This window comes from Clupea harengus, chromosome 17, assembly GCF_900700415.2.
Source record: "Clupea harengus chromosome 17, Ch_v2.0.2, whole genome shotgun sequence".
NCBI classification, from domain to species: Eukaryota; Metazoa; Chordata; class Actinopteri; order Clupeiformes; family Clupeidae; genus Clupea; species Clupea harengus.
In genome coordinates, this window is record NC_045168.1 from 25,396,930 (window position 1) to 25,421,026 (window position 24,097).

General features: G+C 39.4%; 1 protein-coding gene across 1 annotated transcript; it reads left to right on the plus strand.

The window, feature by feature from the left end:
* The first annotated feature begins 15,248 nt into the window (after nt 1-15,248).
* nrn1a (neuritin 1a) lies at nt 15,249-21,066 on the plus strand. Its single transcript, XM_012816917.3, has 3 exons — nt 15,249-16,108; nt 18,378-18,522; nt 19,551-21,066. The coding sequence occupies exons 1-3, from the start codon at nt 15,976-15,978 to the stop codon at nt 19,777-19,779; spliced, it is 507 nt and encodes a 168-aa protein (XP_012672371.1). The 5' UTR covers nt 15,249-15,975; the 3' UTR covers nt 19,780-21,066.
* The last annotated feature ends 3,031 nt before the right edge of the window (nt 21,067-24,097 follow it).

Here is a 24,097-nt window from a genome sequence, read left to right on the forward strand (position 1 = left end):
ACCCCCGGTTGAAAACCCCTGCAATAGAGGGATTAATATTGCTAAGGGAAAGGCCTTTTGTAGCCTCAATCAGAATCTGCTTGTCATGTAATGTCTCTGTCAGACCAGCATCATCTGTTGACCAATATAATAGCATATAATCATATAGGATGCGATTTGCTTTAGTAAAAAAAGCATGGAGCGATTTACCCTTGACTTAAGTCTATGATTTGCATTCTATGAATGCAGTTATGCACTTTTGGAGGAGCAGTACAAATATATGTTATGTAAACACCATTGATGTGTATTTTACCCTTGCGCTTTAAAGATATGCACATTTGAGAGCTGTAATAAGCCAAGCACCTCTACAAGGTGAAAGATCGTATTGTCTTTTAAGTCTGCAGTAGGCATACTTTTAACACTATACCACATTAGATTTGATTATATCCAACTTGTTTTCATTGTGCACAGTAAGGGTACAAAGCCAATTAAACGCAGTCAGCACCTAGCCAGTGCAAAAATACAGTATTATTCACAGGTAAGTGGAGAGAAAGTAAGTACTACATCAAAAAGTAATGCCAGGGTTACATTATTCAACAGTTATATCTTGTTGAAAAATGTATTAATTTCTGATCGGACAACAGTATTCCATACATGGGGATATCCTGGCACAACCCCACTCAGATTGTTCACCTTTAGTAGGCCCAATCACTCCACATTTGATATTCTTTAACCGTTGAATTGAACAATGTCAACATTCCGTTGATTCAAAGTGAGATAGCAGAATGGCAGGCAGTGACTTTACAAGGTTACATTTGACAGTTTTCCAGAGAGGAAAGAGGGCAAATGGGGTCGGGGGAATGTACAAATGAACATGTATTGTGACGATAGATGAGTGTACAAATTAAAGTGCAAAAAAATAGCTTTTCTGACTCAAGTTTGCTGCAAAGTGACAGTATGTGTTGCTTGGCAACGCATGACACTGAAAACCCTGGTTGGAACTATTTGGGGTGGAGAATGAATGAAACTAAATTGAAATAGATGAAAGAAACCCGCTGGAGTGCTTTCACGTCTGATGCAGAGCAGTTGCCATAACACACAGAGATGCAGTTCGTGTGTGTGTGTGTGTGTGTGTGTGTGTGTGTGTGTGTGTGTGTGTGTGTGTGTGTGTGTGTGTTTGTGAGTATGTGTGTGTGTTTGCAAGTATGCTCTCAACGGTAGAAGGCCATCAGTATCCTGGGACACTGGTGAGCTTTGTTAAGGTTCTGTAGGTAAATGTACCTCCTTCAATGGACACATGAATAGCATCAGCTAAAATAAAGGCTTGAATTAATTCACAAGCAGGGAGGGTTAGGGTTAGGGAGGGGAGAGAATCAGAAACATGGCAGATGAATTCATACACGTATCAGGATAAGCATGCTAGCATACATGTGGCAAATGTACATGTTACATACAAACATAAGATGGTTTATACATGATACATGTACAACATGACACATACAAACACAAGATGGTATACATGATACATACAAAACTGAGAGTAGATAAGATAGCTTAGTGGGTATACAGTATGCTCGTAAGGTTACTATTCCAAGTGTAAGTAAAGTAATGACACAGAAGGCTATGTTGATGGTGGCACTTATCTACATTACAGGTAAATAGGCTAGAACCGAGTATGTATCATGTATGTATGTATCATGTATGTATGTATCATGAGCGGGGTAGAATTAATGCATGACAGTATGGTGGGGATGGGTACATGTGGGCCGAGGGTTTCTTCAAGTAGATCAGGTGGAGAGACTACAGCAGCATCCCAAAGCAGAAACAGTAGACTAGGAGGGGAAGAAAAGAGACAAAGTGAGTGGGCAGAGCTGGGCTGCCTTATATGTGTATAAGTACTTATACAGTATGGTTATGGTGATGAGGAACAATGTTTTAACAGCCATCAGCGGCATTAGTGGGCAAAGGTCACAATTAACAGGAGGTAATATGGCCACAGTGCACAACTGGCTGGGAACAGCCACAACACGTGTCGCATGCTGTACCCGGGATCCGTACAGGCCCTCCAACACAGAACAACATGCACTGTCTGTAGCCCAATTTGATTTGAGTTACGTTTAGTTATGTTGGCTGATGATGATTGACTGATGCCACAAGCAGTCGTGGGGCTCTCTGCTTTTATTTCTCTGACTGATTTAAAAGGAAAGAAAAAAGGCACAAATCAGGCACCGAACAAGCCAGGCACGGAACCACACCTCTGCTGTGGGACAGTAGCAAAAGATAGATTCCAGACAGACAGTAATCTTGCAACTGCTGACACCATCACCAAGTCTATCATGTTCATCCAACTCAAACAATTGAATGAAATGGGAACCACATATAGATCCCAATGTTTAGATGGGAACCACATATAGATCCCAATGTTTAGATGGGAACCACATATAGATCCCAATGTTTAGATGGGAGTTAAATAAAAGCTGCACATCTCTACCAAAAACGAATCCTATTCTGTACCTTCCAATAACACTTTTTTACCACAATACACAGGAAGTGCCTCTGATCGTGCAGCCATGGAACGGGCAGAAAGCTTAGGTTGTGTAGGATACCGTTCTACCCTCCAGCAAACTAATGTGACGATTGAGATGGTGGTACCTGCTGTGCAGCTGGCACAAAACTTCAACCTGATCATTGAAGTTAAGAACACAAGCACGGAAAAGCAGACTGTTCAACTGACTACAACCTGCAGTGTCACCTACTACACCGGTGTCATAAGTGGCACCTTCAAGGAGGACGGACAGACTCTCTCTCTAGGGCCATCAAGCAGTGAGCAGGGCATTTGTTTTTTATTGAATGTGGTAGACACATATGTTTATAAAAGTTGTAATGGCTATCTATCACTTGATGTGATGAGATGGGAGACATGTATCTTTATAAAGTAAGCTCCCTTTCTAAGAATCCAGTAGCCAAACCTTTATATAATATCTTACAGTCAAATTATCATATTGTAATATCTTTATATTTTAGTTCTGACAATAGATGTCAACTATTAGGCAGATTTAATGATAACCATGAAGGCATTTTTGTCTCTTGTGCCACCAATCTTCTGCAGCTGAACAGGTGACCATCGAGATCCTGGCAATTGAGTATATGAAGTTTATGGTGGACCAAGGCAGCATCAGCTTCACCTGTGTGGGCAAAATCCAAGAAAACAGCCAGGTTGCGACAGCAGCTAGAGTGGTCAGGCTTGAAGTCCCATCTCTAAGTTTAAAGGTTTGCACATCTACCAATCTACTCATTAGGGTATTCAGCCACATTTTGTTTGCACAAATAGTTGTTCATGAAATATTCCTAACCCATGAGTATATGGTGTTTCATCCAAGCGTGAACAGAAATGTACTGTTTCTGTTCATGTGCATTTGAATGTAAAGAAGAAAGATTTATTAAAGTTAATGTATCTGCCGTATAGATTGATGATGAGGTAAGGGTGGGCGAGGAGATGTCTGTCACCTTGGAGTTCACCAACATCTTCCCCATGACGCTTAAAAATGTGAAGCTACGCTTGGAGGGCCCTGGTGATTTGGGATTTAAAACCAAAGATCACAAGTAAGCACAAAACTAAACACATTTAACATTTACACAAATACCATGCATTTTACCACTAGATTGCACATAAATGAAACTTTCAATTCAGGAGTTTTTGACTTGGGTCCTATTTTCCCATCTTTTTAGGTCCAAATATTTACTAGGGACAAAAATTATCGAAATTGGTCCAGTATTGAGTTAGAATACTATAACCGGCAACCGCAAAACAATGTAATTCCATGGGGCAAGCATCTGTGTCGAAGTAAACCACTTGCTTTCGCCACTGGCTCATAATGTTATTATAAGTGTCTGACAACATGGAAAGGACCCCTACAGAAACTTGTTTCTGTTTACCAAACTGTAAGGAAATGAAAATTACATTTATTTCTCTCTCTCTCTCTCTGCAGTGAAATCAGGCCTGGTGCCTCTTTAACATGGACCGAGTCGTTTGTCCCTGATGAGCCTGGAGAAGGGAGAGTGGAAGGCTGTTTGAACTGCCTCCAGGTCGCACAGATCTGCGGCATGGTAAACTTCAACGCCCAGCCTTAAAACAGCCCTGCTAACAGCAATCAAAAGAAGATCCCTTGTATACGTTTAACTCATATTCTAATCAACCTGTGCCATGCTAAACTTCTATGCCCAGCCTTAAAACAGCCCTGGAAACAGCAATCAAAAGAAGATCCCTTGTATACGTTTAACTCATATTCTAATCAATCTGTGCCATGCTAAACTTCTATGCCCAGCCTTAAAACAGCCCTGAAAGCAGCAATCAAAAGAAGATCCCTTGTATACGTTTAACTCATATTCTAATCAACCTGTGCCTTGCTAAACTTCTATGTCCAGCCTTAAAACAGCCCTGGAAACAGCAATCAAAAGAAGATCCCTTGTATACGTTTAACTCATACGCTAATCAACCTGTGCCACTCTGTTTGTTTGCAAATACGCAATAAAATTCATAACCAGCAAACCCAGTCTGTCTCCTCCAAACTCTGGTAATAAGAGTTTCCAAATCATTTGGAAATTGGTGATATACTAAGGAGATTCTTCAACTTCATTGTCTTACATGCTTTTTAGGTAGGTAGCGCTCTAGCGCTCCATATATGTGATATCCTTAACGATCTACAACAATGCCAAAAGGTAAACACCATGTAGTGGGTTAGACCTTCTTAACAATAAGATTCTTTCTTCTCAAATGCTAGCTCTTTTCCTGTCATTAACTTAAATTACATTAGGACTTGGAGTTGGCTTAAACTAACTAACTAAATAAATATGTAGTTCTGTTATCATACCTACGATATGCATCTAGATCGGGCGGTGTGCTGGTAGTCATTAAATATTGTAATAAATCTAGAATGCCAACCCAAACCCACATGCAAGTTGAAATAATGCCACCATAGATCAAGTGAACAAATCACTGTTACCATGCCACTAAAAGAGTATCCAATTCTGCACAAACATATAATACAGAGATGGTCCAGGGAGAAAACACATGCATATAAATTCAGTGAGACTCTTCACACTCATAGGTGGGGCTCAAGCCTTACTGGATGAGTACCTGTGAGGTATGGTGCAAGACAACAAAAAAAAGGAAAGTGTATGGCTTTAGAAGTGGTTATTACCAGGTAATTTACATTTTATAAATGAGGAAAATGTACGTAAACTACATTACATAACTACATTGTTTGTATTGATTACTCTTAATAGAGTAATGCACTAAAATAGGGGCACTTATTTCGTAGTACAGTTCCTTGTAAATTGCCGCAAAGCATTGGCCTATGGCCTGTAGACTGCCATGGGACACTGAAGCTGACTTGAAAATATGGGGAAAGTGAACTCTCTGAGTAAGCCAATGTCTTTCTGGGAAATATTCTTTTGTGAAGCATATTCATATTGCACTATTTGTGATCAGTTCTCAATAGAACATTGCAGCATAAGTGTACCTCCGTCCAACCTAACCCTATGACACAGAACCAGGAACACAGGATTGCATAAAGAAAAAAGCCCACTAGGGGGCAGTCATCCAACCATGTCCAATATGATAGCCCCCCATGAATATGAACATTGCAGAAGAGAACAGGTCTTCCCCCAGGAATTAAACAGTATGCAATCATAAATCCAAGCCCTACCAACCACGTCAACCCACACACGAAAGAGGGGAGCCCTCACTAACTAGACAGTCACCAAATATCAGTAGATGTTAACCTTAGCCCTAACCCAACCCAACCTACACACCAAAGAGTTCCAAACCCTTCCCCAACAGCCTGTAGCAAGAAAGAAACAGGTACTTGTCACTCTGTCCCCACCCGACCAATTTTAAAATCCAAGATTGAGGCAATTCTAATAAAACAATGAACTTGAACGATTCAGACACAAACTCAGTGGCACTCCCAAGCACAGAGGAACACAACACACACAAACAGCCACTCAGACTAGCTTACGTCTTCATTAAGCAGCGGGGTCCAATGGCAACTCAAGGAGCAGGATAATGAAATAAAGAACCTCCCTTTGACTGGCAGCAGGAGAGCATTGAATAGATAAACCTGCAACCAGTCCATGCACTGCACTCCTCAATAGTTTGTCATATCACGGCCAAAGCAGCATCCAGTGGCCTTCCTCAGCCAGTCTTCAACCCAGCTGCAACACAGAAGCGATCAGAACACAGTATGCCAAGATCAAGAACACACATATCACTTTTGGGAATACTTGGTGGGCGTTGAGTTGCAATCGCCAGTGTTGGTTGTGCAGATCCCAGCTCCTGGTCCAACTTCCGCGTTTCATCCCCCTGTCGATGCCTCCATCCCCACTCGTCAGCTGAGATTACCCTCTTTATAGAGCGCAAGGATTTATCCCAACCGAACTCCCCACTGAAGCCCATCAAGCCAACTGTGGCGTAATTGGTAATTAGACACTGGGCTACGACCTAGCATACGTTTCCCAGGAGACCATGTGTGCTGTGAGCTCACGTTTTCAAGGCACGTCCAGTGACCTGTGAACTGCCATGAGACACTGAAGCTGCCTTGGAATGTGTGATAAAGGTGTATGGGGGAACTGAACGTTCTAGATGGCTAATCTGATTTGGTTTACTAGACTAGTGTATGCTCAATCCGACTCACTTTGTTTGTTTCCCATTTACAATGGCAGGAATGTGTTTGAGTTCGCAGGCTGTTCTTTTAACCTCAGACTGTTTATTGACAGATTCTCAGTCCTGACATTTGGGGGAAAAGCTCCAACCTATGTAGTGTTTTTCCTCTAGCTCCACTCCAAAGGAACGTTTCCACACAGTTGTTTTTGCACCTCTCTATTCCGGGAGATCTGCAGTCGGCAGTTCTGCTTAATCAGAATACAGAAAAAGTGGATACGGTTTCATCAATCAGATATGCCAGCTAAAGGATATGCAAAGCAATATATGAGTCCCCGTTCACCCCACACAAACTGCTTGGCAGGACAAGTCAGTACAAGGAAAAAGGAATGAAAAGGAAATTACAATTAATTTACGTTTAACAATGACGAAATTCTTAGAAATGTGCCATCAATCACTGTTAATACTGATGGCATCTTCAAATTCGTCATTATAAAAGTCATTATATATATACAAATTGGGTGTTATACAATATAAGTAGTCAATCAAATTAAACAGGCACAAAATCTCTATCTTACTTTAAAACTTCTTCATATTTCATGTAAGTTACAACAGCATTTTCACTACTTAGGCTGTATGACTGGATTTGCGATGTCTGTATACATATATATATTAGTGCAGTGTTATACAATAACGATGTATTTAACTTAACATACATATATAATGTTCATGATATATTACCAAAAAAAAAATTATGTAATAAAAAAATTATTTACATTTCATACACAATATTACGTTTGTCTTGTCTTGGAGCACAATCATCGACGTACCTGCCTCTCTCAGCGTAAACATCAACTGAGGAGACAGTAAACACTTGTCATAGTCACCATGACAACAGCGTCAGGTCAGAAACTATAAAGATATCTTTTAAGATTGATAATGAAATAAATTACTAATTAGTTACACAAATAATTCTATTAATAAAAAGAAAGAAAGAAAGAAACAGACAAAGACTGCAGCATTCCTGCTGATGCAGTAGCAGTAGTAGCAGACAGCATGTCACTAGATCCATGCTTAATGTTAATGAGATCCAATGGGCAGCAACCAGGCTAGCTGTTTGTTTAACCAGTTGTGTGTGCTGTTTGTTACTCTAAAACTGATGATGACCAGACACTCTGAGGCTCATCCTGCTGGTGATGGCTTAGCCCCCCTAACAATAAATGTCACAGCATGCATGGTGTCCTGGAAAACTTCACCTTACAGGCCACTCGAGAGTGCCTTGCGACTAATCACAGGCTACTGTACGGCAAACAAAGCCCCATACATTTACTGTGCATCAAGGTCGCTAATTTAAGTAATTTAGTTCATAGGAATACTAGGGGTGCAAACTCATCAGGGGTGAAAAAGGTGGCAAAGATGTGAACCCCCTAGGGCAAGGGTCTCACACACCGGCCCGCGGGCCAGATCAGGCCCGCCGGCTCCTCAGAATTTTGCAAAAAGTTCCATGGGCCAACCTAACGTTTACCACTGCCATTGGCAACAGATTTTGTGCTTCTAATTCACGTCTTTCATATCATTCCCCAAGTAGTCCGGTCTTTTAACGTAATGGAAACTGAATTTAAGTCAGCAAGTAATGGGTTGCTACGCAACACCTGAAACTTTAAAGATCTATCTGCGTGAGGAACTATTTTTTCTTAGCGGAAGTCACGGAATGGCAACAAAATCATTTAAAATAGGTTTTTTCGGAGGAATGTCATCTATCGTTTTGACAAGTAACAGAATAATTAACGGGATTATGTATAGTCCGGCGGCCATTATCAGAAAATAAATCTAGCTGCGTGTCGAAGGCAAAAGTTTCAGTCTTTTTTTATTATTATTAAAATAAATGAAATTATATCCGGCCCAAGGTGCGTGGACTCTCTGGGAAAGTGCCAGACTTTAGGCATCTTGTTGTTTTTGATGGTATAAGGTCATGTGAAGGAAAGATGAACACACCTGTCGTTCCTGCTAACCACCCAGGCTAAGCACTATGTAGGCCTAGTTCTGTAGGTCAGACCACAATCTGAAAATGTAAGAAAAATGTTCACAGCATGAAATGTCACCAAAAGACACCAGTTTAGCATGCTAGCAAGCTTTTATCAGTGCCAGCTGTGCTGTTGTTAGTGTTTGTCAGGTTTTTTAATGCCTTTTATGTAGTTAGCTTGCTAGACCAGGACTCCTTCCTGGTGCTTTAAGTAACCTGTAATTACTTTTAGAAGCACAATGACTTCAAAATCGTAGTTTTTATGTCGTTATTTGTAAAATGTTTGTATCATGATTTCAATCATGTTCAATACAAAAATCTAGCACTTCACTAGCCAATATTTTGTCGTTTAAAAGGTTAAAATTTCACAAAATTTGACATGCTGAATCACTACCACCTTCTTTGGATGCACGCCTAATTTTGTGAAATGTTGTTCATAGGGGACACTGTAACTGACACATCTCAATCTGTCAATAACTCAAACTAATTGTCCTAATTACTTCATATGGCAGGTTGGCCTCTAGGAGGTTACGAGTCATTTGTGGAGTGCTGCCACATAGTGAACAATATTCAATACGACAGTGGGGGCGACAGTGGTACAGGAGGTAGAGAAGTCGTTTAGTAATCAGAAGGTTGCTAGTTCAATTCCCTGTCGAAGCGTCCTTGAGCAAGACACTGAACCCCTAATTGCTCCTGATGTGCAGTGTGCCATCAGTGTAAAATGTAAAATGTGTATAGATTGTAAGTCGCTTTGGATAAAAGCGTCTGCTAAATGACTAAAATGTAAAAAATGTCAATACAAAAATCAACCATTTCTCTAACCAATATCTTGTGATGTACACATCTCCTAAAATTCCATTTGGCTTTCTCAACAAAAATGGTGGCTAATCAATTTCAGCTACATGCTTGTGTGAATGGCTAATCTTAAAGGAATTTGGTAGGCTCTTTAATAATGGCATACAGAGGTGATGTGCCAGATTTCTAACAAATGTGCCTACCTGAAGCAGTGTTGTGGGAGAGTCACTAAACCACGTGTCCGAGTTACCAAAGAAGAGTCAGTCCAGTCTCCATTACCTTTTAGGGTTGGGTACCGAGAACCGGTACCAATATGGAACCGGTTCCAATACAACCGGTACCTACCCGGACCGAAATGCAACGCAGATTTCGGTGCTTCATTTCGGTGCCTGAGCCAATTGAACACGGTCGCTAAGGCAGATTCCGTGGGGCACATGTAAAACTGCCCCAGCTCCCAATGTAAACTTTGTCCTGTGTCGCTCACGCTCATTGGTGTTTTCATAGGAACAGTCTTATGACAGTGAAGCGCAGGCAAGCACAAACAGAACTAGCCATCAACCTTTTAACAGAGAAAAAAACCGAAAGGTAAACGGTCAAAAGTGTGGCTGTATTTCGCACAAAAAGATTCAAACATCGCGACGTGAAGCAAATGCAACAAAATAATTGCGTGAAAAGAGGGGAGAGAAGGCAAGAGTCAACGGCAGATCAGCAACCGAAGACTGAAAAATAAACGGAGATGACAGCTAAAATACCAACGGTAGTCTCTTAAAGGGGCAGTACACATTTTCTCGTACTCAGTGTGTTCAAGTAACAAGATTAACTATAAACAAGATAGAAAAGATAGGTATAAACAAATCATAAAATGGTGAAATTTCATGAAATAAATGCAAACAAAATAATACATTTTTGACTCCAAAGGCAAATATGCTCATAGTTTTGCAAAAGAAGTTTGAAGCTGTTTTTTGTATTTATTTATATTTATTTAAGTATACTATAAACTGTTGTTTACAGTTAATATAATGTTCATAGTTTGAAGTTAAAATGTTTGAAGCTGTAGTTGGAAGCCAAGTGTTTTGTATGTATTTATATTTATAATATACTTTAAACAGTTCATATATTGTTCAATTTGAAGAAAAAATGTAATGTCGTCAATCGTCGCTTTGTGCTTTAAAAAATAAGGGTATCGGTTCAGGCACCGTTTAGGCACCGGTATCGTTTTAAAAGTATCGGTTATGTACCGGTATCGGATAAAAACCAAACGATACCCATCCCTATTACCTTTGTCCAAGTCCGGGTCATCAATAAACTATTAGATGGATTAATCACGAATAAAGAAAATGTGCTCTTCATTGAATAAAGTTAATTGAGGTTTCTGTTGTTTGCAAATAATGTGTGGAGAACATCACACTGCCAAGGCTTGTTTACATTGTCAATTCAAATGGCAAATCTAACAGAATTTGAAATGCTTCTTACGGCAAATTCATTCATTTAAAATGAATTAATAATAAATCATGTAATTAATTAGATTTGTTTTAAATGATTGACAGCCCTAGTATTCATATAGCTATCAATATCTTATGCCAAAAGTCCTTGAGTTGGGGATGGGCAATATGGACCCAAAATCATATCTCCGTATTTTCATGCTGAATACCCATACACAATATATATATATATATATATATATATATATTGGCATATTCTACAAAGTGAGCTAAATGTTCATTTGTATCTCAAAGCCACTTTGGTGACAATGTTTTGAAGAAGGTGATTGAACTGCATCAATAGTGCATATAGGTAATGATTTCACGTTGTTTTCTTTTTAAAATAATGGACCTATTTTAAGCATTTTACGTTATATGCATAATATGATTAACAATCATATCATATAATCATTATTGGAATAATACCAATTCACCTAATCACCAACCAAATTTGCTGTTGTAGACAATGCACCCAATTGCTTTTGTTTTGTCTGCAGATATTATGTTAGCAGATATTATTGTTAGGGAATTTCTTCACCCTTTATCAGGACTGTATTAACCTCAGAATTAAGACTCACACAACCAAGAATATAATAAATAACAAACTTTTACTCTGGCAAAGAGGAGTGCATGGTTCCAGACCGCTGTTCCCACATACACTCCTACAAAGAGGAGTGCATTGTTTCAGACCGCTGTTCAACCCATCACTGACTCTCTGGTGAAATGTAACAGCCTTTATGGAAAGAAAATGTTCACAGTTCATACAGGAAAACACTCCCATCTTGTACCATCTCGTCCTTGGATCCAGAGATAAGAATGTTTACCTACCCCCAAAAACCCTGACTCTGTCTCTTACAACAATAAATCAGTCTTAACCTAAACATCTCATGACACCTCTGAATTCCAATCTCCTTTTTTCACAGTTTCATACTTCCTCTCACAGAACAATGGAAACAGCTTAGTCTTATATTTAACACTACTAAAATCAAACTAAAACACATATCATGATAATAAACAAAAAGAAACATTTCTTTCACAATTATGTTAGCTTGTTGCCTTCTGCAGATATTATGTTAGCAGATATTATGTTAGCTTGTTGCCTTCTGCAGATATTATGTTAGCAGATATTATGTTAGCAGATACTATGTTAGCTTGTTGCCTTCTGCAGATATTATGTTAGCTTGTTGCCTTCTGCAGATATTATGTTAGAAGATATTATGTTAGCAGATACTATGTTAGCTTGTTGCCTTCTGCAGATATTATGTTAGCTTGTTGCCTTCTGCAGATATTATGTTAGCAGATATTATGTTAGCTTGTTGCCTTCTGCAGATATTATGTTAGCACTTGTTGCCTACAATAAACACCCCTACAAGTGCATTGGACGAAACCAGAGATTTATTTCACAATCATAGAGATATTTTAGCAGATAGGATCATTGTCTTCTGTCTTTCTGAGAAGTAGGCTGTTAGCTGACAAATCACGTTAGCTTCACTAGCTAACAATTAGCTAATTAGACCTGTCGCTGTTGCCAAGGTGGACAACTTTTTTAGCTATATTTTACCACAAAGTCAAAGTTACTCACTTTAGTGTCCATGCCATCTGACACGGAAAATACAAGTTCAATTTCCAATAACAATTGAGTCTCTTCTTGACAGGACAACTCTACTCTGTACTCACTTTATTGACAAGGTCTGAGGTAGTTTTTAGATGTAAGTCAATAATACAGAAAATATATCAGTGTACTTTATATACCAATATAACAGGCATTATTATAATATATATGCTGTGGCATGGAAGTGCTGTGGCGTGGCGTGGTGGTACAGTGGTTAGCGTCAGTGGTTATTAGCAGTTGGCCGGGGTGTGATTCCTGATCGCCACAGTACCAAGTACTATACTAAGTGTAGCAGAAGAGGCAAGCTATGGGCAAGGTGAACCTCATAGGTAAGTATTTAAACACCCAATCATTGTTTCTTGACTTATAAAAGCTTCACTACTTTTACAGATCGAATGGTTTGGTTACCAATATTAGTGTAGATGCACCTTCTTCTGTTTACCCAACGAATAGCATGTTTGTTTTAACTAACCCTATAACACCTGTTGTATCAGATTTGCTACATGAGTTTTTGTCAGGGAAAAGACCCTCAACAGTTAGTTAGCAGATTAAAGACACCACTCAGCATGTAAGTGAACTGGACTGTTTACGAACAGGGCCCCGACGGAGAACAGACACCTTAAGTCTGTCTGACGTGCCATGCTAAAAACAAGTCATTTTATTCAAACACAATGTTTACACAGGATGGCAGTCAGGATGCTGGGATACACTTAGGATAAGTGCTGTTCAGCTGAATTTTACTTCTGCCTAGTAACGAGTCATTTTACAACCCGCTTTCTCCTTATGTCAGAAAAACATCACGTGAGGCATCTGGTTTCACATTCTCGGCTCACTAGGTGTTTTCCAAAATCCAACCTACACACACTTTACACACAACATTTTGAACAAGCCTTTTAGCTAAAACATTCATGATAAAATATACTAATACTTTCTTTAACAGTTTTTGAGACGTCTACATCATCACGATCAATACTTGTCCTGAAATCCTATGCTGAATCCTGAAAATCCTGTTTTATGCAATCTCACACATGTCTCCTGCCCTCTGGTGGATTATCTGTGCACTGCAGGCAGTAGTGGGCCATTGAACGCTATATCCAAAATGGCTGCCTTCATGTAGTAACTCACAAGTATTTGGCAGGAAAAATCTTTGGCAATTTTGAACAAGTTACTGTAGGAATAACATTTATATTGTTACTATTTGAATATAAAGATGTACTTTATAGAAGCAACTTGTGTGTATAAAATGTATGTGTTAAATATGAAAAAGCAGGTATTTAAGGTAAATATATCAAGTATGAAATATGATTCAGCAAGTATTTAAGGTAATTTAGCTGTAAATCTCTCCATTCTCCACTCTCCAAATATCTCAGCAACTCTTTTATAACACGAAACTTCCTGACATAGCTCAGGAAAAAGTATCTAATTTCACCACTAGGGAGACTTGTGATAGGCCTAAGCAAAAGTAAAAAGTTATAAAATGTTCCTTTAAAAAAAATTAAAAAAATAGAACCAACCCACATGATGAAGCCAATTCATGATGCTGGCAGAAAGATCATATCTCAGCAACTCTTGGTTGCACAAAACTTGGTCCAAGGATCCCAAAATGTTTGCAAAAATACATCATCTGACCACTGGGGGGGAGGGGGGCACTGTAATAAGAAAAAATGACAATGCGAAGTAAAAACGTTATAAAAAGGTTCCTGTTTGAAAACAAAAGAACCAATCCATATGAAATATTCCAGAATGTTCCAAATTCAAATGAACAATAATTGTTTTTGTTTCTAAAACACTTCAACATAAAACATATATTATTCTGTCATTTTATATATTTTTCAATGGTGTTTTTATTTACTAGCTTCCCTTCATTCTGTTTCTCCATTCTCTCCCTTTATGTGGTGGTCATATTGTGCGGTATGTCTCATAATATCCGATCGCTACAAAGATTTCAGGAACGTTGTTTGGCTGAAATGGACACACTGACACCTACATTCACACCGATAAATGGATTAAAGTCGAAGCAGTCGATTTTTTTTCTGGAAACTAATCGTTAATAATTAATGTTTTTGGATAGAGCCTTCTATTGCCCGGGAAACTCTTCAGAGATCTCTGAGTAGCCATTAATACGTATACAGCGCAGGTTCGCCTTCAGCAAGAGCCCAAGGAAACTTCTTAGTATTCCGCTCACTATGCCAGGAGTGGCTTGAGAAGAAAGAGCCATCAGACATTAAAGTCATCGGCTCGCTACAGATTCTGCTGACGTCAACGTGGAACTGGACAATATATATATATATATATTTTGTATACAGTGGCAGAGCGTCATTCATTATAACGACCATTTCAGTGCTCATCACAGATTTGATCATACTCCCTCACCCGCCCCTAGCACTTTCCACCAGCTCTGAATTTTAAACACATCGTCATCAGTCTTATATGTGAGCGATTTCAATCTTCAGGGAGAAAACAGGCAAAGCCCCATCCCTCAGTGTCACGATTTTCAAACAGTATGAGTAAGAAACACCCAAAAGAGGAAGACACACACGCTCTGTGTGTGTGTGTGTGTGTGTGAGAGAGAGAGAGAGAGAAAGAGAGATAGAGAAAGATGAGGTGAGTGTGGGTATAAGACGTTGTCATTTCGCAGTTGAATCGTGCCAACAGCTTTAGACTTGTGCTGATGTAATCTCTTATCTGCAGGTTCCTCGTAGGCTACTATGTCCTGACTTCACCCTGAAGCGCCCCCAGTACAGTAGGATATATTTCGTGATCACATATTTGTGTCCTTGGTGTAGGCCTATGATAGGCATAGAATAAATTTGGACTGAAATATGTAAATCACACCACAAAGACAGCAAGCAAAGACCCATTGCGTTTATCCATAGGAGGAAAACTAGATGAAGTAGAGGCGAACACAGTAGGTCGAATTGGACTTCGTTTGTTCTCCACCATGTGAAAAAATCATAAGGGCAAGACAGTCGGAATTTAATGAACACAACTCTACAGTTGACAGTGAGCCACTGCGTGGCATTATAGATTGTGGTCACCGCAGAGTCGAGGCTTGCACCTGCAGAGACTGCAGTGAGGTCTTCGATGTTCACGCATGCCTGTGACCTAGATGCGGGTAGCCCCGCAGTCTCTTTAATCACCGCGGTGTGTGTGTGTGTGTGGGAGGGAGGGGGGGCTTAACGGGTTGTGGGGGGGTTCTCTTGTCTAGCAAGTGAGAAAATGGAGAAAAGGGGAGTCCAACAATCACTTTTACGTCAACCGTGCGATGTGGGCGTGAAGCAGAGAGAGTAAAAAAAGCGAGGCATCACCGCCCTCGCTTTACGGGGTGCACCACTTCCCTCCTCTGTGCCTCAACGTGTAAAAAGGCGAACAGAGGAAGGGGAAGACTCCGTGAATCACTGCTCCAAGTTCACAGCAATGTTCCATGTTGGGTCTTGGCGATAATTTTTCCTCCCAACTATTTAAGATCGGTATACCGTATAATGGTTTTACATCACGTAGGATGGGATTAACTTTGAGGGGAAGATATATCTTGTTGTTTCTTGCTGTCCAAATAGGTGAGTTGCTGCCATTTCTTTTTGCACTGATAATGTGGGCAACTATAGTCTACGCTATTTTGTAGAAACGTGGAAGACTGTTTTGCTGTGAAAGATAAATGAATCGGCATTTCTCAAAATGATTCGCAGTGTTTAGGCCTATGGTGATTGTTTGTAATTTGTTTTAAATGGGCCTACGGTAAAATAACGTAAAGTTATTATCTACTCTAGTGAATAGGTGTTCAACGAGGGCTTTTTATGCGAAAATCGAACAGGCTTTAGTTTGTCACAGAAAGCTCTATCAAATTCCTTCATACCTTTTGATGATAATTCGAATGTTCGCACGACTGCACCATGCTCAAATCTGTTTCTTGTATTATTCTATATCCAGGACCGATTGGGTGTCCTGTCAGTCTTTACAAAACTGGGACTCTCCTTCTAATAATGCACGACCTATTGCTGCTGGCACGGATTGCCTTCCCCTCTCAATAATCCGAGGGACGTGGCTTGGGAGGCATCAATTATTCAAACCACAACGTCCATTAGAAGAACCTTCCATTGCCCTAATAATAAATGATTTGTGAATGAATAATGTAATGTCAGAAATACTAACAGTGTATATCACGGATAGTACGAGATATTAAATTTGTCTCATTCAGTGATTTTCTCATATATGATATGGTCGGATTAAAAAAAAATGTTTGACAACCTAGCGTTTAAATGTCTAGCTATATGAGCCTACACCACACCTAGATACAATTGTGTTGCCTATATGAGGCGAACGGTTCCCGTCTTGCAATGTTTTTTCCAATGTCAAATCCTTTCCCCTTTAGATCCACTAGATAGCCTTCTCCCACGACCTTAAAACTGTCGCGAGTGTATGTGCTGAATAGCTGCGGTGATAGTGATATTGAAATTTTGAAATCGATTTTTTAAATTAATTTTTTTGCGCTGATATACCGTTGGAAGTATTTGTGTCGAAGCATTTTTTGTGTGCCATAAATATGTATGATGTAGGGTGGTTTGTCAGCTATGCAACCGTCAGAATACCGGACTAGAACAATGACTAAGTCGATCGAAATATTAGGCTACATTGTTTTAAATATACTTTCTCTAAATATGGTCACGAATTCAAAACGATTGGTCTATTGTGTTAAATATATATGTGGAGAAAATACACTATTTCCAGATCCTTGCATAGGTGAAGGCATAATTCGTTATATTCATCAATTGACATAAACATAAAAAAATCTTCAGGAATATTTTCCCCTGGAAATTCTCAACGCTGTTATGAGTCTGTTCAAAATTCTAAAGCAGAGACAGGACGATCACGACGTATTCGCTCTATGTTACATAAGAACTATGCCGCATATGTGCTCGTAGCGTATAGTCTGCATAGGCTACGAGTGTGACATCATGCAATAGAAAAGATGAATGATGCCAGTTAAAGACAGAAAGAGAGTGTGTCTGTTACATCTCAACACTGTACGCTGAGTGTATGCTTCAACACAGACAATATAACTTAATTGTCGTAAGGTTTTTTTTTATCGTTCCATTCATTAGCCTACCTTTCAAATGCAAAATGTCCTGTTCTCTCTGTGTTTCACACGATCTCATGCAGAAATAGGCCTAGATCAGTCAAACCAAGTGCATGATTCATCCCCCCTATCAGCGCTATCGAGTGGAGGAGTTTAAACAGCTGTGTACAAGCTTCATGCTTCGCAGGTTACTTAAGTAGACAGCACGGTCACTCTGACCAATTGACGGAATCCTTTGCCTAACGAACCATGCCAGAACAGCAGAAACCACCCCACCCATCTCCTCAAAAAGACAGAGCATCTTCAATGTCTTTATTTTTGCAAATGAGCATGCCTGAAACCGTCCCTATTTTGGAGGTGTAGATGGGCATAGCACATCGTATCACCCATTCAAGCACGCACTATGCGCGCGCGTGTGCACACACGCATACACACGTGAGGCTCGAGCCCACCCTTTTTACACAACACCCTGGTCAGAGTATTACCTCATTGTCCATGTGGCTGGGACTGTTGGTGTGGATTGAACTTCGTTTCTATATATTACAATAAAAATATCAATTTATTAATGTTGGCTATTGGGCAATATGGTAACCGGTACATTTGTGTAAAATAAAATATTGTATTACATATATGGAATAAAATAGTGTTTGATTTCACAAAATGATCCAAGGTACTACGCACAAAATGTTTAAATCTATCCCCATTTCTCCTTTTCACCTCCATCGTCTTCCTCAACATCTTTTTTTTCACAGCATATCTACTGCAGGCAGTAAGGGCAGCAGGGAAATGTGAAACTGTATTCAAAGGCTTCTCAAACTGCCTTCTTGAACTTGGAGAACACATGGCCAACTATCCACAGGAGTTGGACGAGAAGGAGAATATCCAGAAAATCTGCGGGTGAGTTGAATATTGAAATAAACCCAGCCGAATTGGATATGAAGTAGGCGGGGGCTCAAGAGCGTGAGTAGCCAGATGGCGTCAGGAATCTACAGTGCTCATTTCGACAGCGCTTGTACGCAGCTACTGCGATCCTACCAATTAACAGCGAAGGAAGCAGGTTGTGTGACGGATTTGGTGTCAACGTCAATCGGATTACAACACCATGAGTTTTTGTGTGGGGGTTGTAAAACATTACGGATTCATTTCAGTATTTCTCTTACGGAGATATTCGTAGCAGCAATGCGATATGCAGGCTATTGGGAGAGCGTGCGGGGGTGCGTGTTGGGGGCGGGGTTGGGTGGGGGTGGGGGTAGCATGAGGGAGAGGAGGCGGAGTGAGAGTGCGGAAAAGCCACATGATGCGAGAGAATCTCTCAGGAACACCCGTTAAGGGTTTCCCGTGTCCCTACCCTCTGCCTGCGCAAGAGGACAGTGAAAAAAAATAAGGGAAGTGAGCCTAAATTTCTACATCAACATGTGACCGCCAAAACAATTAAATGTAGCTGAATATATTTTGGTTGACAATATGCGATATTAGTTGGTGACATGATCATCTAGAATCCACAATAGCCTATACATCTGTTTATAAAATCTGCATAGAGGCGGTAAAGAACAGAATTCGTTTTAGATAACGGCATCTTGTAATGCAATATGTAAATAAAATAGACTACAGATCAAGTGCGTTTCCCATAATGTTTGAATCCTGCGGATCTTAAAATTGCGTCAGATGCCTAATGCGTGTTAACCGTTTAATGCGGCATTTCATTAAATAGACCTATTTGACATTTATTCTTTTTCTTATCTTTCTTCTTCTTCTTCTTATTGTTGTAATTATTATTTAAAAATACTATTATATCTTGCTAGTAAGTAGGTCTAGTCTGGTCTTTGGAATAATGATAATTGGCTATTGTTATTTGAATAATAATCAGTCGTGAAATCCGAGGTGTTTAGCCTGTGTGTGATCACTGCCTAACATTTGGCTTACAGATTCTGGGATGGTTTCCATTCGTGTGCTACAACTGCGCTTGCAGACTGCCAAGAGGGAGCGACAGATCTCTGGGAGAAGCTTAAAAAGGAGTCAAGAAATCTGGAGTTCCGAGGGAGTTTGTTTGAACTCTGCGGTGGCGCGAATGGCGCGTCCACATCAACCATACCTTTCGGCCTTGCTCTACTTCTAACGGCCTTTTCTACCCTGGTGACATGGCTTACATTTTAGCACCCCCTCCCCCCCCCCTCCCCAAACAAAAAAAAGGAAAAAGAAAACAGAATTAACACGAGAGAATAAATGCAACAAAGAAAAAGAGTAAAAAAGATTAACACAACCATCTCGGAAAAACGCTGATGAGAAGACAAACTTACACGCAAATGGATATCTACGTCTTGCAGAGGTGACGGCCGGATTTTGCGTGACAACAGCCTTACCGCCTTCACTGAGTACTCCAGCATATTTGCATCATTTGCAGAGGGGAAAGGAAAAGGGACAGCGTATCGATATGGGCACACAGCCTTATTAAATATTCACCGAGTATTGAGTTGAAATTATTGAATTTTGATGGCCTTCGCTCGCACACGTCGTGGAATCAACATCAAGTCTACAATTAGACTACCCGTGTAAGCCATGGCCAGCTTCATCAAGGGTCTAATAGCACATTTGAAATAACACATCAAATTACACGCATACCTGTACTAAAATTCGAATCAGCATTTTGCTTTCGGTCGGCCTCCGTATTAATTCCTTTGGGTTTTTTCAAATATGAAATATTCAAATTTTGTATGGTTCTGTCAAGCCAAGTATAAATGGACATGATGTGTTGAAGATACGACGTCTGTAGCTGATGTTATGCTCATAAGGTTAATACGATTGTAAGAAAATACCCATTTCTAAATCTGTCCAAATTAAAGCTGAAACTCAGGAAGGACAGCATTCCCATGATGAGGGTACAGAGCACCCTTTTCATTGGCACTATAAAGGTATAGCCTACTTAATGGTTGGGAATTATATTTATGGAAGAAGAACAGTTGGCCTAACTAATACAACACTACATTCAAATTGACCTAAAGCCAGACCTGGGCAGCTGTGATGGGGTATTTCGTTTGCCATTTATGTTCTAGCACAATTCCACTTTTCAGAGAAAACTGAGTAGGGGTAACCTTCATTTGAAATGAGTCTAATACTAAACTACTTCCAAAAGTACCGTAGCACGACAGTATTCAGATCTCCGCACATTAGCTGACAGAAGTAACAATTTGCTGGATATATATTTGATGTTGCCAAGGCATAGATCCCGTTTCACTGCCTTCAGAAGAGATGTGTATTTTGTTTGTATGTTCCGTCCATTTGTTAAAATACAAGTAAATAAGAGACAATGTATGTGAAATGAATTTAAGAGAGATTATTTAAAAAGGTTTTAAAACAGTCATTAGCTAGCCTAATAGACATACGCAGGTATAAAATCAGATTCTTAAAAATAACAAGATTAAATAAAACCCATTACTGTTTAAACGAGGTGTGATGTATTCATTTAAGCCGTCTGATCGACTTAACATGTATGATAAGTAACCTGCTTGAAATATGTTGTATGACTATAAAACAAGAGATGTTGCATTTGCTAGCTGGCAGGCCTCGGCTAATAAGCAAGTATGTAAAATGTTAGAAGCCTATAAGCACACAATTGCGCGTGCGCATACACAGGAGCGCACGCACAATCCTAGAAAGAGATACTGTTTTATTACTCCTCCAGTCGTTTCACATTGATCGACTGAACAAAAAAGGTTGTTGAGCTATAATAGAACCTTAAACTGGACCTTCTTTCCAGTTCCAGTAAATATTCGACCACATAATCTGAGAGGAGGCGATAGCAGAGAGCTCGTTTAAAAAGGCCAACAGACGCAGGTTACTGTATTGAGTAGCCCCGACATGATGGAACCGGATTTAACATCTTTGAAAAAAGACGTCTATACGACATCCATAAAGGATTAATAGAGAAAAATCTGACGCACCATCTTAAACCATTAACATGAACACCGTAGACTACATTGAAATCCATTATATTTATTTTGTATTAGCCTACTTGTTTCCTTCGATGCAGCCTAATCACGGAAATTGCTCACTCATCAAGGGGAAAAACAACTTCCGACGGGGCAGATCTTCACAGGTTTTTTTTACTGTGAAGAGGCTGCATACTGGAGAGCTGCGTTTGACAACAGACAGCAAGGGAGCTGTTGACAAGTTCCTTGTACCGGACTCTTTAGGAACGTTTTCAGGCTATTAGAGATAGACCTATTCCCTTCTAGATTTCAACATGGTAATGAACTAAACACGCAAGAACCTCTTTGAACAGTTTCCGAGCCTAGCTACTTCCAGTCACTTGGTGCAGGCTATCAATAGGGTAATTAAATAGTTTAGATTTAATAGCATGTACAAATATATGGGCTTCAAATATTTTGTCACAGGTATTTTTGAATTTCAGTGATGAAACTTGTTCAAGTACGGAAAGAGGACATCTGAGCTACCAGAATTAGACAATTTGTCAGCAATTTCACTAGGCCATAACGTCATAAATAAAGATTAATTACAGGTAAGACGGACTCCTTTCTTCTTGCATCACATACACTCTTTACGAAACTGGAAAATAATATTTAAATATAACACAGAGTGTTAAATACTGAAATTAACTACAGGAGAAGTCTTTTTGTAATTATAACCCGAAGGTTATTCAAATTCATGTTTCAGGTCTGCAAAATTATACAATCACAATTTCATTTCCTGCATACTGAGTGGAATCCCTGTCATTGATATGGTCACTGTTACAATGACACAATGAATGAGATAAATTGTTTTGATTTCATATGAAAATTTAAAAAAAAAAAGAAAAATGACCCAAGTGACTACTCTCATTGCCTGAAACCCCTTGGAGAATTTGTAGCCAAACCAAGGCGCCTTTAACCCAGGAGGTTATTTTGTAGTTGTCAGACTTTGTCTATAACCAAATGTGTTATCGCCAGTTTCTAACAGTGCCTGTTTTGTCAGTGAATTAGCAGCATGGTTAGCTTGCTGTGTGCATGGTATGTTCTATGACAAGCCATTACTATTTAGACATTTAGCGCCAATGAAACCATGGATACAACAAATTCAGAAAGGGATATGACAAATTAAGAAAGGGATACTACAAATAGAGAAAGGGATTCGACAAATTGAGAAAAGTATTCGACAAATTGAGAAAGGGATTCGACAAATTGAGAGATGAGAGAGTAAGAGGGACAGATTTCCCTTTAAAACAAATGTAGAGTTTCCAATTGAACATATATTCTATATCATAGTGGAACTGACTGGAACTTTGCCAGCTTTTGCCAAATACAGTGATGATCACTGGACAATACTTCCATTTGAATGAACCAATGGGGTGTCAAGTCCAGGACGCACCCCTGTTGAAACATGGCAATTCTGCTAAATTCTACAAAAAGCCTATAAAACAGCTATCCTTTTGATACCTCCCTGTGGTAAATCAGTAATACTGCAAACATAGCAAGTGATTTTGTGAGGAATGGTATTGAATATTTTCAACATTTTATTTTATTTCATATTTGGAATATTCGATAGCTTTGAACACAACATGATCATAACTAGTAAATCTACTGTTCATTTTTTTTTGTTTAATTTAAAAAATTTGGTAATTTGTAATGTGTCAGTAATGGTAAACAATGACTTCATTTCATTCATTCGGTGTCACAGGATCTGCAAACTGTTTTAATAAGCAGTTGATATGGGATTTTATTTTGGCTCTGGTTATATGATGGTCAGTGTGTGCTGCTGTGGGTCAACGATTTGTTGTTTCTGGAAACCGTAGTAAAAACGGATCAATCGCAAACATGGACACAAAGTTGGTGGTTGGAACTATTTATCTCAACCAATGCTGGCCATTTGGGTGCCCTAAGCGGAATTGTTTTGGGTGTTTAGGGTGTTTTTAGTTCATCAAAATGTGTTCATTGCACATGAACTTAAATGCTGGTTAGCGTCAGCTTTTTTGTCCCATAGACTAGGCCACATTAAATCTAGCCTATAAGATATTTAGATTTCTAACCATAGCTAAACTTGGACATTTCTTGCCTGGTATGCATGCATTCCTAATGCGGCTAATGTTCCAGTATTGTAAGAATTAACATGTTCAAATATACAAGATGTAAGAGTTTTTTTCATTCTCTCTTCTGCTCACGTTTCCTAAAGCCATAGTTCAAACTATCAAGGTGACTATGTCGGTACGGATCACCAGTAAGCGACACAGGTGTGTGGGATCATTTTGTGTTTTACAATTCAATTTAAGGTGCTTTGTTGAGATTTTCTTTTTTTGTTGTTCTTGTGAATGCAAGGAATATATCATGAGGACTCTTTCCAATAAGTAACACGAGGAATACATAATCAGGACTGAGCAGGATTGGGTGCTGGCACAAATAATTGGCGCCACAGATTGTAGCATGAGATACAGGACAATAACAGGAAGACGCCACAGATTGTAGCATGAGATACAGGACAATAA